Source organism: Gossypium raimondii, chromosome 2, assembly GCF_025698545.1.
Source record: "Gossypium raimondii isolate GPD5lz chromosome 2, ASM2569854v1, whole genome shotgun sequence".
NCBI classification, from domain to species: Eukaryota; Viridiplantae; Streptophyta; class Magnoliopsida; order Malvales; family Malvaceae; genus Gossypium; species Gossypium raimondii.
In genome coordinates, this window is record NC_068566.1 from 1,131,413 (window position 1) to 1,150,886 (window position 19,474).

Genomic DNA, 19,474 nt, shown 5'->3' on the forward strand with positions numbered 1-19,474 from the left:
CGTTAATTGTCATTAACGGTATAACGGTAAGTTGCTGTGACAAGTTAAATCATCGTTTCGAATTTAAAATTTTAAGTTAAATTATACAATTGGTCCTTATATTTTTTCATTTTGAGCAATTTAATTTTTTTCTTTTATGTTTTTAACTTTTTTTTTTCTTTATTTTTCATTCTCTTCTACTTCGCCCACTGTTTTCCTCCATTTTCCATCGCTTTTAACGTAGTTTTTCTATATTTTCCATCTGTTAAAACTTTTTTATGTTTATGAAAAAAGAAAAAGTGAAAGTTGAAACCAAAATAAAACTTGCTTCGCATATTCTCACCCTACAATTACAAGCATTCATTATCCATCATCGCTTTAACGGATCAATTTGGATCTCTCAATGACCTAGTCCACAAGCTTGCATCACTCGAAGACCTCGCTAGCCGTGACTTATAGTAGTCCATCCTCAATGAAGTTTCCCGAGCCCTTTCCCTTAACCTTCTTACAAACCCACGACCACCTTATCTATCTTACCTATAACATTCTCGCACTCTCGAAACTATGTTGTTTCATGGATTCTTCAAACAATTTTTACACTCTCAATGACTAATACGACCATCATATGAAACTTACCCTCAACTTTACCCAAACCAGTTTGGTTCTATGCTCCCTTTCTCTCTTCGGTTTATCCATGCTCGACTTCCAATCAAGCTTGCTTGGAAATATTCAAGAAGGTTTAGATCAATTTTATCGTTTGCTTAATTTTATTCGTTAGAAAAGAAAAGAAAATGAAAAGAATACACTACACGATTCTATAAAAATTTGGAAACAGAAAAAAAATTGTTTTGAATATAAAAATTCAATTTATGTTTAGATTTGATTAAGTATATGATTTTTTATATTAATTAGTTAGATCCAATTTTAGTTTCAAAATTAGGTTATATTAAAATCATGATTTGATTAAGAATGATTGATATTCAATTTTAGTGAAGTTCAATTTAGGAATCATGTGGAAGAAACAAGGACTTGGTTTATTTGGTGGGTAAAGATTATGTTTCTGAGTGAAAAATATGAGAAGAGAGAAAATAAAAGGAAAAGAAGAGAAAAATAAAGAAATAAAAAAAATTAAATTATTTGAAAAAATAAAAATATAGGAATTAGTTTTAACAAATGGAAAATATAGAAAAATTATGTTAAAAGTAATGGAGAAGGGAGGAAAACAGATAGAGAAGGAGAAGAGAATAGACAATAAAGAAAAAAAAAAAGGAAAATTCAAAGAACATAAAAGAAAAAAAATTAAATTACTCAAAACGAAAAAAATATGGACCAGTTGTATAATTTAACCTAAATTTTTGTTTGAAATGATGATTTAACGTGCCACATTAGCTTACTGTTACACCGTTAACGACAATTAACGCTTAGTGACTAAAATATTACAACACGATAATGTAAGTGACTAAACGTAACCTTTCAAACATAAGTAACTAAATATAACATGAGACAAAGAAAAATGACTATTTTGGTAGTTTACCTTTAATTTAATCAGTTTGTATCATTTCTCTATCTAACATATATGGAAAAAAAATCTACATTAGGATTTTATACTATATGAATTACCCAATGACATTATAAATGTAAATAAATCGAATTATGTCAAATTAAAGTATATAAAATAAATCTCAAATTGAAATATATTAAAAAGTAGATGTGTTCATTGATCAGGTCTACGTAAGATATCAATACGTTTTATGCATGTCCAAGCCTGACCTGACCCTAAATATAGGCCACAAATTTTGCATAAACTTGTACCTATTTGTAAATGATTAACTCAAACCAATTTTAGATCCACACATATTATGGTACTATATATTTAATTTAATTTGATATAAATTACATAATATATAAAAATAAAACAAAAATTTACGAAGTAGATAACAACAGAGGCCGGATCAATCTTGGGTCTCGAATACTGAAACCCAAATCCGACCTATTTTTTTAAATAAATATATATTTTAATCCAATCCTATTTTTTTTGAATTTTACAAATTAGTACTTGATACTTAAAAATTCCAAATCTAGTGGACTTACCAGAGTTGGCCTTTTCATCATTTCAATAAATAAATAAAAAGAACTTTTAAGTCTTTTAAGCCCTTTAATCATACACCACATACCATTTGATCTTAACCTATCTAGCAACCCCTAATGGTCCACCAAATAGGATCCCACATATAATATATATGTGGACTGTGAAAGAATCACAATAATCTCTAAATAATTATAATATTAGGTTAATTGAATCAAAGGGTATTTTTTTTTCCCCAAAGCAAAATCAACATATCCTTAAAGTCCTCCATATTTGAGTAAAAGATTGAAAGATCCATCCCCACAATGTTTCATGTAGTAATATTCATATATTTCACTATATTCACATAAATAATAATTATATTACGTAATTTTCGTGGCGTAACTATTATGGAAGTTCTCATACTAAGAGTTAAATTGTATTTTGTTATTCTTTTAAAAAAAATAGATAAATGAGTCTCTGAATGTTAGTTCAATGAGTTTCTATTGTTGAAAATTGGCGTCGTTAACATGTATACCGCATGCTGACATACAAGATCAGTGATTTTTAACAATAGAAATAGATGGAATCTGACTTTACGGGAACTTCTATGATACTTTTACTTCAAATTTGTTCTGACAATGACTTCGCCCTCAACATGGTAAAATTATCATTTTAGTCCCTTTAAAATTTATGTAATATACTAACTTTTTTTTTGAGTAGATTATTGATATGAATACCCAAAAGGCAAAAGGCAAAGGCAAAGGCAGCCTTTGCCTTTATTTTTCTTTTAGGGAGTAATGGGAGACCATCTTTTTTTGTGAATGATATAAATCAGAATCTAAACATCTTCCAATTTAAAACTTTTGTGAACTTCAAGCTTCTTCTTCTTGCCTTTAACGTGTGCGTCCCGTGTGTATATATATATATATATATATATATATATATTGAACCTTAATACCTAAGTATTTTGACTAAAAAAATATTCCCATAAAATACTATAAGTATTCTTTACAAGTTGCAATGTAAATCATGTGTCTATGAGAAAAATGTTTTTTTTTTTTAAAACTGTTATGAAAAAGATTAGGGTTTTATCATCTAGAGATGTTGGACAATTATTGGCTCTTTTGGAATTTAGATGCTAATGGAATCATTTAGGGTTTTATTTCAAGTATTTTAATATATATATATATATATATATTAATCATTCATGTCACAAGTACAGTATTTGTTAGAGATTGTGTGACTCGAATTCCGTTACTTATTGAAGAAATAAATATAACAATAAAATAAGGGGATCTGTGGAGACGAAGCGCCGAATCCCCATTAAGCAAAAAGTTGGATTGGGGAATGGACCATACAACGCAAGTTATATTCGTATAGAACTATTTTTCTTCTATCTGACTTTGATTAGAACAGGGTTCTCCAACCCTTAAATAGATGTAGTCCTCTTGTATCGTTCGTTTTTAACATTAGTGAATTTCTCCTCATCTGTCCGTGGTTTTTTCCGAAAGGGTTTTCCACGTAAAATTTGTGTGTTCTTATTTTTTCTTTTCTTATTACTTTGCGATCGTTCTACCACCATTATTAACGTTTATTATAACAAGTATAGTTAAGTATAAATATAAATACATGTTCAAACAATCATAAAGTAGAATAAATTAGTATAGTACAAACATACTAAAAATTGGGATGATCCAAACTAGCGCAGATGAAATGAAACTAAAATCCACACAGGTGAGACTCGAAGATCCAAACATATAATTGCTTATGGTGAATTTGAAACATGTGAACTCAAGACCTAGGACTTCTGCCTTCGTCTTTTATCAACTGTGCTAAGACCTGATTGTCATGGTTCATACCAAATGAATTCATTGTGTAAATTATAATATAATATTTTAAGCAAATAAGAAGAAAAATAGTTAAAATAATATGAATATACTTAAAAATTTTATATATAATATTTTAAAGATAAATATTTGGTATATTGACAGCGGAAAATTTTAATTCTACAAGTCAGATTAAAAAATTACCACATGTCCTTAATTGAGCATTAAAAAAAAAAAACATATGATAGTCTTCCCTATTTTTTATAACGAAAATGTGATTCGTTAAAAAACCACTCTTCTAAATAAAAAGTGAAAAAGGAATTCACCTATATGATCATTCATTAATCTAAAGACCGACAATTTGATGGTTGATGTCAACAAAGATAAGTAAATGGTATGTCGGTGATTACTTAATCTCATACACTAGTATAACATTTTTTTTTTATTTCTCAAGGTATCTATCGAAGCGAGTCTAGTAACTAATCATCCGCATTCTGTAAGCAGATTAAAGGGTCCATGCTGACCACGAATTTTAAAACCGTTTCATACCCAGAGTGAAGATCGAACCCTCGACCACTACTAGTATAATATTAATTACCATGGATATTGTTGTATTGGGACTGATGTGAAAACAATCCTTTCCTTGATTTATTCTCCAAATTTTCTAGTTGAAGTATCCATGATTAAGCATATAAAGCTCTCATTCTTTAAAACAATCATTAATTAAATATCCATATACAACACTAAGGTTGGTACAAAAAAAAGTGCTTTTTAATTTATAAAACATCTTCCTTTTACCATGGGCCTTCTTAGAGGCTTTTGTTTACACTTTGCCTTTGCCCTTTCTCTTTCAAAACAATAATGCCTAACTTTATTGCTTCCCTTTTAGTAATTTTATTTTCTTTATACAACGGTTAGGAGTTGTTAACGGATTAAATTCGAGATCGATGTCAATTAAAATTTTTAAAATAAATTTTTTATCATTTTACGAGGAAAAATTTAGAAACATTTTTAACCGATGCCGAAACTTAATTATAAATTTAAAAAATATATAAATGCAAATTATTTAAAATAAACTTTCGTTAAAATGATTTTATTTGATATCGATTTTGAGTTCGATCCTTAGACAACTTATTTTCCTCCTCTTATAAAAATTATTAATTATTTTATTTAATACAAAATAGTAATATTCTTCTTATTATTATAAATATAATTTAATTTAAGTAATAACTCTAACAAGAAAGAAGCATACACTTGTTAGTGGAATCTTTACAATGTTAAACATATATTAACAAATTAATGACTAATTTAATAGCATTGGATCCCTCCCATGCATTCACACATGTAGAGCCATCCAAATCTAATAGTATTTTAATTTTTATATTATAAAGAAAAGAGAGGTTTAAAGTATAAATTATTTTGAAAAACATTAAGGACCCACAATAGCTTAATTACGAAATTCGTACTACATCACAAAAAGATGTTATAAAAGATTGTGTCGATTGGGTCTTAACTCGATTGGTATATATGGGTGTTGTTGTCAATGCAAGAGGGTGTGGGTTTGAGTGCGTTGAAGTGCATTATCCTCCTATTTATTGGTTGAGGAGGGACTATGGGTAGTTCTAGCCATTATGTCAAAAAGAACAGATATGATCAAAGCCTATAATGAGATTATTAAAAAAAAATCTATTTAGTGTACTAATAATACATAAAATAAAATTATATGTATTTAGTTTTAAAGGCTTCTAATGTGATAGTATTATGTAATTCATGAACATATATACATATATAAACATTTTATAGGTTATTTTCACCAAAAATTTCTAAATTATTATTAAGATTTTAAATAATTTATAAAATTTAAAATTAATTGAATCTTCAAAAGTATTGATAATGTAACAATCATGTTGTTTCGTTAATTTAACTATCAATTCGGACACTAAATGTAAATTGAGGTCAATGTAAATATACTTAAAACAAGTGCATGTATATTTATTACATTAATAATTTTGATATAATATTAGAAAAAAACACGTATGTACTTCACTGACGTCTTGGGTTTGACGTTCTAAAAAATGAGTGTCAATAAAATTTTAAAAGGCTAATTTCTTTTTCTTTGTAAACATTTTAAACCCAAATTGTCCATGTAATAGGTACAGATTTATTTATAGCTTGATACGCATGCTACAAATATGCTCTGCGTCAAATTTGAAATGCTTAAGCATACAAAAGGACTTGATTGATATACGATACCAAAACCCTAAAGACTGAATTAGATCATGTTAGTGTTTGGACCAAGTTAAAATATAGGCAATAGTTTGAGAATTTTTTTTTTGAAAGTTTACAAATATAAATATATTGTACTCACAAGTATAGTACAATTATAAATACATATATGATTAGCTATAAACATGGGCGACACGAAGGAGGGGCTGGCAATGACCAAGACCCCCTTAAAATGAGCTCCTTTAGATCTTATTAATATTAAAATGGTAAAATTACATTTTAATTCTCATAAAAATACATAATTTAATTTTAGCCTCTCGAAAGATAATTTCTAGCTTTACCCTAGAATACAAAGCATCTAGAAAATAAACAAAGAACTAACATATAATCCGACAGAAGTCACCCACGACAAGTACACATAAAAATTACGTTTACTAAAGAATCTAAAACTTCGACCTTTACAAAATTTTCGAACATTTATTTTTAGGAAAATAAGTTTTGCATTAAGAAAAAGGGGTGGAGGCATGGGACAAAATGTGTTTGTTTATGGTACGTAAAATAGATGGGATAGAGATACATCATATCGATGGAAAAATAAGGCACCACACTGTCCATCATCGATCGGAATATATTCTCTGATCTCTCGCCGCCAAAAAGTTAAAGCTGTCCTACGTGGGCGTGTTTTCTACGCGCTTTATTGCACTAACAAATATCAGTTAAAACTCACAATAAACTAACCTCCAACTAGGTAGGTACTACTATGGAAGGGACCTTTTTTTTTTTTTTTTGGGTTAAAGTCATGGGCAAAATCCATGCATATCCGACAAGAAAAGCCGTCTAGTGGGGCCCTGTCATGGTCCTACTTGGCCAATCACGTCATGATTCCATGCATGTCCATTTGTGGGTCCAATTTCCCTTACTTGAAAAGACAAGCCATATCACTTGGCTTGTCAACACGAATTCCATTATACTTTCAATTAATTTCTCTTTACATCCTCAAAGATTTAGTGTTGTATTAGTTTGGTCTTTGTGTTAGTTTCTCCTTTACCTTAGACATTAAGTGCAATGGTGGATCTTGACATTAATTTTTAAAGGAGGCTATTAATTTTTTTTTTAAATTAGAGAAGTTTAATTAAAATTTTCAAAAAATAATAATCAAAGGGTTTAATTAAAATTTTTTAAAAAAATTGGGATGGCCTAATTAATTTTTCATTTTTTTGAGACCCTGGCTCCTGGCTCCGATTACCATTTGCCCTTGATTAAGTGCTAGATTAAATATGATATGAAATATATTTGATCAAATTATAAACGCAATGTATATTTATCGCATGGATTTGATTTGCTAGAAGAAAAAAGAAGCGGTCCGCTTAAATTTTATTGATACAATACTATCTTATTTCAACACGTTAGATTCGAATTGTTTATTCTCTAGGTAATTGTATATATGTTTACAATTTGATTCATGTGTTTATGTACATTCCACGATCACTAATTATGTTGATGGAAAGATCGTTGATACAATATTAATATTTTAAGGACTCGATCAAAACATCTTGTAATTTAGGGACCAATTTAAATTTTAAGCGGTAGTTTGAGAAGTTGGATGAATTAGCCCCTAACTTCTGTTTCTAAAAAAAATTTTTGACCAGAGCGATTGCCGACGGGGCTGCTGCCTGTTTATTACCCTAATGTGAACGTCTATTTCCGATTCTTGAATAATACCTTTTATTCTTTTATTTTTTTGTTAAGGTTTATGCGATTTATTTTGTTTATACCATGTTTGTTGTTTTTATATTTGTTTTAGCTCGGCTCGATATTAAATATGGTTTAAAATTTTGTTTAAATTCATTTATATTATAAATAGTTAATGTAAATTTGTTTAGGTTTTTTTAAATATATATTATTTTTGACGAGGGGAATTAGGTCTTGAACCCTCAACGAAAGGTATTGTCCCGTTAAGGGGTTTTTTCTCCCTTAAGAAGCGTTCTGGTTTATGTAGATACGACCTACAAACTTACGAGAGAAGTGTCAATATTATTAGAAATTAATTATGGAAAGTGTGCTTGCGGGAGATCAAACCATCAACTAAGGCCTTATATTTCTTACCTGTTTTAACTTTGTGAATCTGGTTGGGTTCTTTTCGGAGTAGGGAGACAAAACCCTCGAGCAGGATAATACCTTTCGTTGAGGGTCCGAGATCCAACTCCCCTCAACAAATTTTAATTCATTATTTAATGTTTTAATATTTTTTTATATTAAAACATGTCAAGCCAAGCTCGAGGCTTAATTGTTGAAGTGCAAGCTCAGCTCGTATTTTAAATAGGTTTATTTTTTATGTTCAAATATATTTTTTGGTTTTTGTATTTTCGTCCAAACCCATCTATATTTCGAACGGAACTTTGAAATCAGATGGATAATCCGAACCCTGAACATTTCTAGGGTGAATTTGATATGATTTTTCATCCATGGGGAGGTGCCTCGTTTAACTTTTTTTTTCTAGGATGAGAGATCATTCGTGGTTGTTCTAAAGTTGTTTGGTTGTCGAGAAAATCGACGGAGATTCTAAGTTGAAAATCTGAACTTCTTGCAGCTCAAAGATTTGGTTGATTGAATTAAGACCGTTTGTATCTATTAAAGTCAACGAAGGCTTTTGGTCATCATAAAGTTGAAAAGTAAATTAACTCGTAAATTATTCATGCACTATAATTTTAATTGTATGTTTTTAAAATTATAGAGAAATTTATTCTCACCTTTTAAATAGAAGATAAGAAAAAAAAACAGTAATTATTATGATAATAATAATGTAAATTCAATTCATAAAATTTTAATATTTTATTAATAATTCACACTTGCTGAGTCATTTTTTGTCTATCTCATTAAAGAGAACATTCGGGTATTTATATATATATATATTATCACTAATCATAATTTGACTCCATTGTTCATAGACTTGACCCCACTATTTATAGGACTAACATTCTGAGTAGGCCTCGAGCATGTTGAAAACGTCTATTGTTTGGGGTCGCTTTTTAAGCCTCGCGGTCCCCTACATGCGAACTCCTTGAGTATATGCAAGCTGGGATCGTGAACTCCCCTCAGTCCGTGAGAGCTCCCCTGGCTGTCCCCTAACTATATGCTTCGCGCATATCTATTTGGTGGAACTTAGCTGGGTCGCGAGTAGAAAACCTGGATCTTATCTGAATTTCAGATTAATGATCATTGATGTATAGCGAAAGTGAAATAAAACCTAAAAGGCTAAAGCTCTTTAATTAAATTCTTACAAATATGCATTTTCCCTTTAATTCTTCTTTACTAAACTAGAACAAAATGTAGGTAAAAAAAAATAAAGAATTTGTCACATCCATTATAAACTTTCGTAAAGAGAAAAGTGGATAGTTTTAAAGATGAAAAGTTACTTGAAAAAAGTTTTAGTGTTATCTTGTCTTAAAAAAAATATTAATTAAGAATAGTATGTGAGTTCACTCGTGACACCAAATTTATTAAGATAATTAAGGGGAAACGGAGGAAGATAGGAAGTGACATTAACCCCAAAGATGAAAAATTTCTTATATAGTCCTTCAATTTTCAGAAAATTATAAAATTGAATATATGTATAGGAGATATGTTTACAAATCAATCATAGGGGGGTTTGAGGTTCATAAAGTGGACTCTCAAAGTCTCAAAACTACTTTATGCTAATGCCCTCCCTTTCTAAGGTGATGTGAATGGGGGAGGGGGGTGAATTTGCCTTGTCTTTAGCTCCCTATTTTATTACTTTTGTGGGGGCAAACCAAAATAAAAGAAAAAGATAAAAAAAGAAAGAAAGAAAGAAGAACTTTAAGTCACAAAATGTTGACTTATTTGTCATCTTTGGATCCAAATTTAAAACACCCTTTTTCTATTTACTTCTTTCTCTTTTAATGAAAGCATCAATCTTCATATTTTATTTTATTTTGTTAAATCAATATAAAATAGCATCTTGTATTTGTTTAATTTTATTTCATATGGTTTTGATGAAATTTTAAATTTTCACTTTTGACCAACACCATTGGTTATGTTACTTATAAGGTTAGCTTTCTGTTTGTTTGGACATATATTGTCTTATGATTTTAGAGTAATTCCTTTGTCTTATTTTTCAAAATGACACGTGTGGTTTCATGTCTATTAATTAAGATTGAGTCCTTACGATCTTAAGTTTTTATTTTCGAATTTCATCCCATGTAAATGTTTTTATTACGTGTTTTTAACGTAAATTACATTGGTAGTCATCTAGTCATGTTCTTTTTTTGGTTATTTAATTATGAAAAGTTATAAGATGATCACCCAATAATTTAATTTTGTCTTTTTAGTCACCAATTAGCTAGCGTAAAAATAAAAATACCCAAAGATTCAAGATAATTGGGTGACTGAAAGCAGCGAATTGAATAATTGAATGATTATATTATAATTTTTCATGATTAGATGAAAATATATATAATTGAACGAGTAATGTGAAAATGACAAATCGTGAATCTCGAATACAATAAAAAGGAAATGAGTAATATAAATATATATAAAACCTAATAAAATAAATCTTGAAAAGAAACAAAAATGAAGGGTGAGAATCCTCCACAAGAAAAAGAAAAAAAACGAAAGCAAAAGCTTGAGGTTGAAGCTTCAAAGTTGATAAAAAAAGAAGAAGACAGGTCTGATCTTATGTTGTGTATGTATATAATATGTCATCATCCCCATATAATGCCATGGCTTTCAACCCATACCCTCTCCCCCATTGACCCCTCAACCCCTCCATGCAAAGATAAAAAGCCTACAATTATAACCTCTAAAAGCCCCTTATCATCTTCTCCTACACTTTCAAACCCTAAAAGAACACTCATTTAAACATAATCAACCCCCCACCCAAAAAGCTATGAGAGTCCCCGTTTCTTCTCCACAAAGCAACCATTGCCAAAGCCCTAAACCTAACAACAATACTAACACTAGTAGTACTAGGAACATAAGTTTCCATGGTGCTACTATTAACAGTGTTTCAACTTCGTGTTATGAGCCTACTTCGGTTCTTGAACTCCGGCGAAGCCCGAGTCCCGGGCATGATAATCCGGTGGATCATCATCAGCATCAACAGCAGCAGCAGCAGCATCAAGCTCCACTTGAGTGGGATGAACATGTGTTACGAAACATGGATTGGGATTCCATCATGAAAGATTTGGGATTAGATGATGAATCAGTACCGTCCATCAAAACTATTCCACCACAAGAGAATCATATACAGAACCTCCCTGAGTTTACTTCCTGCGAGTTAACTCACCCAACTGAGTTTAACAATCTATATGATTTCTACCCGTCTCATAATATTGATATTTCTAATACTACTACTTATGGTTTTAATAATATGGGGAACTTCATCAATTCCGGGTTTGATTTTATAGAAGAGCTTGTACGAGCCGCTGATTGTTTCGACACCCAGGAATTGCAGCTAGCTCAGGTGATATTAGCTCGGCTTGGTCAGCGGCTACGATCACCGTCCGGGAAGCCGTTACAAAGAGCGGCGTTTTATTTCAAAGAAGCTCTTTTATCTCTTCTCACCGGCGGGTTAACTCGTACGACTCGGTTATCGTCGTGGAACGACATCGTTCAAACAATCAAAGCTTACAAAGCTTTTTCAGGGATTAATCCGATTCCGATGTTTAGTCATTTCACGACCAATCAAGCTTTAATGGAAGCAGTACTGGATGGATCATCACCGTTGATTCACATCATCGATTTCGATATCGGATTCGGCGGTCAATACGCGTCGTTGATGAGAGAAATGTTTGAAAGACATGACCATTCACGTAAGTTCATACGTGTAACAGCGGTGGTACCAGAAGAATACGCTATAGAAACAAGGTTAATTAAAGACAACCTTGTGCAGTTCGCTTCAGAGCTTAAATTAAGGTTCCAGATTGAATTTGTTTTACTTCGTACTTTCGAAATGTTGTCTTTTAAATCTTTTAAGTTCATCGACGGTGAAAAAACGGCGATCCTTTTATCTCCGTTGATTTTTCGGTCTTTGGGTTTAAACTTAACGGCGTTCTTGAACGATCTCCGGCGGGTTAATCCTACCATCGTCGTGTTTGTTGATAACGAGGTATGGATGGAGTCCGGTACGACATCGTTCCGGAAGAATTTCGTTAACGGACTGGAATTCTACGCTATGATGTTTGAGTCTTTGGATGCGGCGGTCGTGGGGAACGGGGAATGGGTGAGGAAAATAGAGACGTTGCTTCTCCGGCCAAGGATATTAGCGGCAGTGGAAACGGCTGCGAGGAGTACGGCTCCCCCGTGGAGGGAGAGGTTCCGTGGGGCGGGGATGAGGGCTGTGCATTTGAGCCAGTTGGCGGAGTTCCAAGCGGAGTGCTTACTGGGGAAAGTTCAGGTCAGGGGATTCCACGTGGCGAAACGACAAGCTGAGTTGGTGCTTTGCTGGTACGAGAGTGCCTTGGTTGCCACGTCAGCATGGAGGTGTTGAATGTAAGAAATTTAGCCTAGCTGGAATTCTTAGAATTTTAGTATTTTTGCATGGGGGTTTTTAAATTTTAATTTGGTAATTAAATTAAAAAAATTGCTGGTAGTTAAATTGTACTAAAAGAGGTAGGAGAATGGAGTCCTTTAGTGCCTAGTTTCTTCCTTATCCAATATATATATATATATATAAGTATATATAAATTATATAAAAAATATGTAATAATATTTATATAAATATGAATGCAACACAAAATTTGTAACCCAAAAAATATGTATCCAAGGGGTTAAACCCCAATAATTAAATCAAATTTTATTTATTTTTTGCTTTGCTCCGGTGGATGGGGGTTGAAGTTTTTTCTAAGACGATATTATTGGGAGGGGTAACTGTGAACTCTGAACTCTGAACGTGGATCATAAACCGATAGTATATGTCATAAAAAAAAAGTTACAATAGTATAATATTATACACAATTATTTGTAAATTTGAAGTTTTTATCCGAATCTTGAAAATGCAAGATTTTATTCTTCAATAAGACTAATATAATAAGTAATAAAATCAGATCTTATTCTAATGGCTCCAAATAATATTTATTTAAGAGTACATAACAAGATTTATCAACATGTGCCAAAAGGTCTCATTATCAAATCGGTTTACTCGAAGTTGAGGAGCGACGCAGATGAAATCAGGTAAACTTAAAGAGTTACACACAATCAAGATTCGAACAAGACCAATCTCAAACAACTCGGACCTATTTTTCATGAGCTCTTTATCTTGATTTTCTTTGGCTTTGCTCTAATTTTAAATTGACAATATTCTTTCATTAACCTAATCATTAACTTAAGTATTAAAGGTTGATTCAAATCCGACTCGAACTATATTTAAAATACGATGATCAAATTGTAAACACTAGTGTACTTATCTGGTGGTACACACGTATGTCAATTTTGATCTATGTACTTTAAACATTATCCACATCGTTTATGAATTAGCCGTTAATATTGTATTGATACTTTGAGGGTCAATCCCTCAATTAGAACGTTCTGAAGTTTAGGAATGAATTTAAAATCTAGACGATAATTTAAATATGTTGATGAAATTAACCCAAATATAATGAATCATCATGGCATTGTTGATCTATAGCCTAAAACGATAAATTGTAATGGGCTTGTAAAGATACCCTAATGGATGGGCTGTTTACTTTAAGCAAAGTCGACTCTCAATGGCCCTAAAGAATAATTGGGGAGGAAATTGAAAAAAATTGAAAATTACCAATAGATTATAAAATATTTTTGATAATAATAATTGAAAAATCACTAGGTTCTATAGATGAAATAATTATTGTTGATATGTTTTTTATTATTAAATAACGGTACAATCTTTTTAAGCTAACAAGAAACAAACTGTATGATATTGAAATTCTGATAAAGACATGCACTCAACGATACAAGAGAGTAATATCATAGCATGTATTTTATCACATGTGCGTATATGATCAATACGGGTAATAAAAGATTTGACATGTGCTTCTAAGTCATGTAAGACCCATGAGATCAACCAGAGATCTCTATTAAGTACTGTTATGACACTTGACTTTTTCTCGAAATTTCAAGTCAATGTTAGCTATCTTAGTATGTTACCACTAATCATGCATGATCCGATCAAATGTGACATATCTAGAGAGCAACTAAATTGAAAGAAAGAGATTTTGTTTTTGTTTTTGTATTCTTCATATCCATTTTACGGTTTATATTCGGAGATTGTGACTGTCCCTCCCAACAACATCATGTAATTATATATAACGCATATTATTATCGTATCAAAATTTATATAAAAAGTATTATTATTATAAAATAAAAATAACAAAAATTCAACACAACACTTATCTTGGCCACCGACCAACAACCTTAAATTGCAAATTCATGCAATCTTGTGGCGAGGACCACAATGTCCCCCAAAAGGCATATATTCCTCATATATCCCTCAATTTGATAAAATTTTCAATTTGGTCTTTGAGGTTTTTTTTTGTTCACACTATTTTTTTTTCAATTTTTCTTAATTTATATCAATTCTAAAAAGAATTATTGAAATATTATGAAGAAAGTACATATACTTTTTAAAATTTCAAGTGATAATAGGACAAAATCTTAAAGTGTCATCTCGTCACACTTTACTTAAACGTAAGTTTAGGAATCAATTGAAAGAAATTGTCAAATTCGGATAATAATGTAGACCAAAAAAAATACTAAGTTCAAAGATTAAATATTGCTTTTATCTCTTTTATTTTTGTGTTGTCCTTGTGGTAGTCCCTGTTAAAAGTTCATTATATATCATCAATCATCTTTTATCATTTTATCCTTTCATTTTTAGCTTCATTATTGCAAATATTTAATATTCTTCTGGATAAAAATACTAAGGAAGTTTTAGTATTAGGAGTGAGATTGCATTTTACCCATTCTACTAAAAAATAGGCAGATTAGTCCCTGCACATTAGATCAAACAGAAAACTGATTATTCTGTTAAAAATTCTATCCATTTCTACTATTAAAAACGGGTCCCTATATATCAACATGAGGTACACTTGGCATGCCATGCCAATTTTTAGTAATACAAAATGGATAAATTTTTTAATAAAAAAGACTGATTTACTCTTTAATTTAACGTACAATGATTAATTTGTCTATTTTTTAGTAGAGAAGACAAAATACAATCTGACTCTTAATATAAAGGCCTTCGTGATACTTTGATCAATTCTTTTTGCTAGCTTGTTTTTAATTTACCCTTCTATCAACAAACAAAAACCATGATCATCCTCGTAATCTTCGTCGGCATCTTTCATGAATATACCCTTCCATGATCCGCTTTTCCATTTTTGTAACATATTTAGTTGATTCTGTATTCGAGTTATTTTGAGTTCAAATTATTTTTGTTTCGGATAATTTTAGAATTGTATTGGACAAATTTTAATCGTTAACTTTTTATAATCAATTTGAGTTCAATCAAGTTTTAATTTCACTAAAAAGGAATTAAATAATTCGAGTTATTTGAGTTGATTAAGATATTCGGATTAATTTGAATAAAAAAATAAGTTTTTCGGTTGAACTCGAATATGAATTACACAATTCGAGTTATTCGAAAATCCGAATAAGAAAAAGCAAAACTACGTCGTTTTGCTAAAAGTTTACATTTTCTAAAGTTAAAAGTCAAAACCATTAAGTTAAAAAGGTAAATCTATGTCGTTTTGATAAATGTTTACTCATTAAGTTAAAAGGCAAAACCATTATATTGTTTATATAGTTAAATAATCTTATACTTCGTCTACTAGTTAAATAATCAGTCCATGTAAATGCAACATTGAGTATAAATAATAGTATTCGTTAACTCGACTCAAAATTTTTTGACTCGATTCGATTTGATTCTAAAAAAATTCAAACTGAGTTCGGTTGCTAAAATAGGATTCGTCAACTCGACTAACTCGAAATTTTTTGACTTGATTCGACTCGACTCGATCGAATACACACCCCTATAGATGATGATGCCCTACAAAAGTTCCACATGAATGTGAAGAATTTTAAATATTCCCTGTGAGAATATTAGATGCATTGTCGTGTATAAATTTTAAGTATTATCAAAGAATAATAACATAATATTTTATTATAAAATAAAGTAAAAAAATAGTGAAGGATTTATAAATAAATGCTAAACTCGAGATTCGAGACCCTTAACCTTTAAGCTCAAGATCCTAAATTCAAGAGTTAATATTTATTTATAATAGTTACGATTAACATGTTATTATTAAATACCAATGATGCACAAAACTTATGCATCGACGATTGTATCAAATATTATTTCATCTTATATTATAGCCCGTAATGTTATACTTGAATAAGATTACATTGTTTAAATTCTCAATATTTCAGTCATTTTGTAATCCCACAACCCTAAATAGTGTTAAAATGTTGTAATATAGGATATAATCTCATTAATTACCACCTATTCTGAAGTAATCTTAAACTTTAGACCAGTTTACCATTTATTTTATTATTTTATCAGTTCAATCTTTTTTTTCTAATAAAAGTTAGGTCTAATTATGATTGGTAATGCAATTGCTTTTCAAGAATTATTATAATTATCATTTATAAATTTATTTTAACATCATATATTTACTTATTCATATGTAAATTGTAATAAAATAATTATAAAAATTTTATGAAAATTGAGACTAAAAATATTAATTTTTTTTAAAAAAAAATCTATAACAAAGTCAATTTAATAAAATGTGCTTCTAGATAATCTTCCATTCTATCAATCAAACATACTGAACATTCCTTGAACCAAACCTCCCTAAGTGTGCGAAGATCATCATCATTTTTATGTATGCATTATTCTAATGGTTTAATTATGCCCTTGGCCCATGTACTCTTCTAATTTTTAAAATTTAGTCCTTTTACATTTGAGTGGAATTAATTATAATGTTTTTATATAATACAAGTTCAATCTCACATACCCACACACAAACGAACCTACAGGTCGAACCCTAGTTTCAAATTTGGATGAACTAATTTCAGCCAATGGGTTAAAGACTTTGAAGTCTTTGGGGTATATAAAAATTTCTTTATTAGTCAAAAATTGAAGGGAAATTATGATAATTAATTAATCAAGAGGGAAAACAAGAAAGAAGAAATATAGTTAGACTTTAGCAACTTCACCCAACCATCCTAGTCAAAAGCTAAGTTTACTTAATATAGTAGTTAATAACATTAATCTCTAAATTTAAGGTTAATTAGGATATAATTACATTACATTTGATATATTTTTAAATATCATAATTATCTACACATATTAAAGTTAAGTCACATATATAGATTCATCCACTCCATGCCATTAATGTAACTATTTTGCCCTATATAGAATACATCTTGATCCTCAAATCCTTGTGCTCCAAATTCCCCTAGGAAAGGTGGTGGATCCACGGCTTCCATCGAAAGAACCGACGACGAACTCGGACTATTACTCGAAACCCCGTCTACTCGTTCTGTCAATCCTTGGATTTCCTTTTCAGCCTCTCGAAGTTGGTCCTTCAACTTTAAAACCTACCCAAAAAAAGGAAATCGTAAATTTTGAGATTCGAATTTCACATAAAAGAAACATGTTTTGGATTAGGGATTTTTCAAGTACTCTTTTGTTGTGTAATAAAGGGAGGCAAAGGTTTGTTGTTCCATGTCATTGTTGTCCGAAATTTCTTTTTAGAAAGGTTTTTTAATGGACTAAACCCAACAACATGGCATTGTTTTTCTTCGAGCCTAGAGCTCATGCATGGTGGGGTAAACCCTTTTGTCTTTATTGTTTTCAAAGGATAAAAGATAAGAAAGGGATAAGCACTTGCTTGATTTTCTTCGAACCAACGCTCTTAATTCTTTTTGTTAATTAATAATTAATTTTTTCTTTAAAAAAAATTCATAAATTGCGGAACTAAGCCCTCGTGAAAAAAAAAAAGTCAAAATTTTAGTTTTGGTGCTTTTACTATTTTAAATCTTAGATTCACTCCCAAATTTCTTTATTAGTTAGTCCAAATACTGAATTGGATTTTTCTTTTTTGTTTTCAAAAAGAAAAATTTATGATAGTATGATGAGTTGGAAAGCATTTTCAAAAAATATAGTCAGCATTTTAATTAGAATAATTAAGAAAATCCAAATTTTGAAAATAATAAAGGGACTAAAAATAGAATTTGACCATTAAACAGGACATGCTTTATATGGGTAAGAAGGAAACAGCCTGATAGTATTATTAACATCTGTTTGGTTCCTGAGAAACCAAAAGAAAAAAGGGTTTTTTTAAAAATGGTTAAAAGCTTAAAATAAAGAAAAGAGTTTGTGTTTAAACATTCAACTAAATCATTTCTGTTCATAAAATGCATGAAATATATATATATATATATATATATATATATATATACACCTCGGATTCAAGGCGACATTTCTCAACAACAACACCTTCATGGATTGTCTTCAACTTGCTATACTCTTCCTCGAGCTTCTTGTTCTTCCAACGAGCTCTTCGGTTTTGGAACCAAACCGCGACCTGCCGAGGGTCCAGACCGAGCTCTGAAGCGAGTCGGTCTTTCCTCTCGGACTCGAGTTTATGTTCATTCCCAAAGTTAAGTTCAAGAAGATCAACTTGTTCTTGGCTAAGCTTCCTTTTCTTAGCTGTCTCCGCCGCGGTTGCCGCCCCGCTTTCCCCTCCCTTGTTCTTCTTCCGTCGTCGTCGAGGCTTCGATATTTCCCCTGCCATTTAAAAAAAGGGTTCCTATAAGTTACCAAGATTAATGAAAGAAATCATAAAGATTTGAGTTTAAGTACACAAATTATTTACCTTGTTGTGGTGCAACTTGAGTGTATATGCAAGGGTACATTTGGGTGATTAGAGCCATTGGATCTTCAAGCTCTTTCATTTGGGTTGTCATGATGATTTTTTTTTTTCTTTTGCTCTTGAATTTAGCAATGGGTTTTATCTATGCTAAGAGAAGTGGATATGTTTGTGAAGTAATGTTGTTTATTTATAGGGTTGAGTAGGACTTACAAAAGGAGTACACTATTCAAAGATGGGAACTTCATTTGCATTTTGAATGACAACAATGCCCCTTTCTAGTGTTTCAATATTTGGTATATCAAATTTGGGACAAAAAGAAAGTTTATGCTTTAAATAGTTTGTTTTCACTTTTTAATAAACTTGTGCATGTATGGGGATTTTATATATAAAAGAAGTTCAAGTTTAGAGACAAAGGAAAAGATAATATTGCAATGATATTGATAATTATCTTTTACAATTTAAACTTCATCCAATAATCGAAAAATATATAAATTAAAACTAGA

General features: G+C 30.6%; 2 protein-coding genes across 2 annotated transcripts; one reads left to right on the forward strand and one right to left on the reverse strand.

Moving 5' to 3' along the window:
• The first annotated feature begins 10,821 nt into the window (after window positions 1–10,821).
• Window positions 10,822–12,925, forward strand: LOC105787554 (scarecrow-like protein 15). Its single transcript, XM_012614000.2, has one exon. It carries the CDS (start codon window positions 11,006–11,008, stop codon window positions 12,605–12,607), a length of 1,602 nt encoding a protein of 533 aa, XP_012469454.1. The 5' UTR covers window positions 10,822–11,005; the 3' UTR covers window positions 12,608–12,925.
• A 4,380-nt stretch (window positions 12,926–17,305) lies between these two features.
• LOC105787556 (homeobox-leucine zipper protein ATHB-40) lies at window positions 17,306–19,127 on the reverse strand. Its single transcript, XM_012614002.2, has 3 exons — window positions 18,975–19,127; window positions 18,561–18,886; window positions 17,306–17,694 (listed from the first exon to the last, which is right to left on the reverse strand). Exons 1-3 carry the CDS (start codon window positions 19,063–19,065, stop codon window positions 17,455–17,457), a joined length of 657 nt encoding a protein of 218 aa, XP_012469456.1. The 5' UTR covers window positions 19,066–19,127; the 3' UTR covers window positions 17,306–17,454.
• Between the last annotated feature and the right edge of the window lie 347 nt (window positions 19,128–19,474).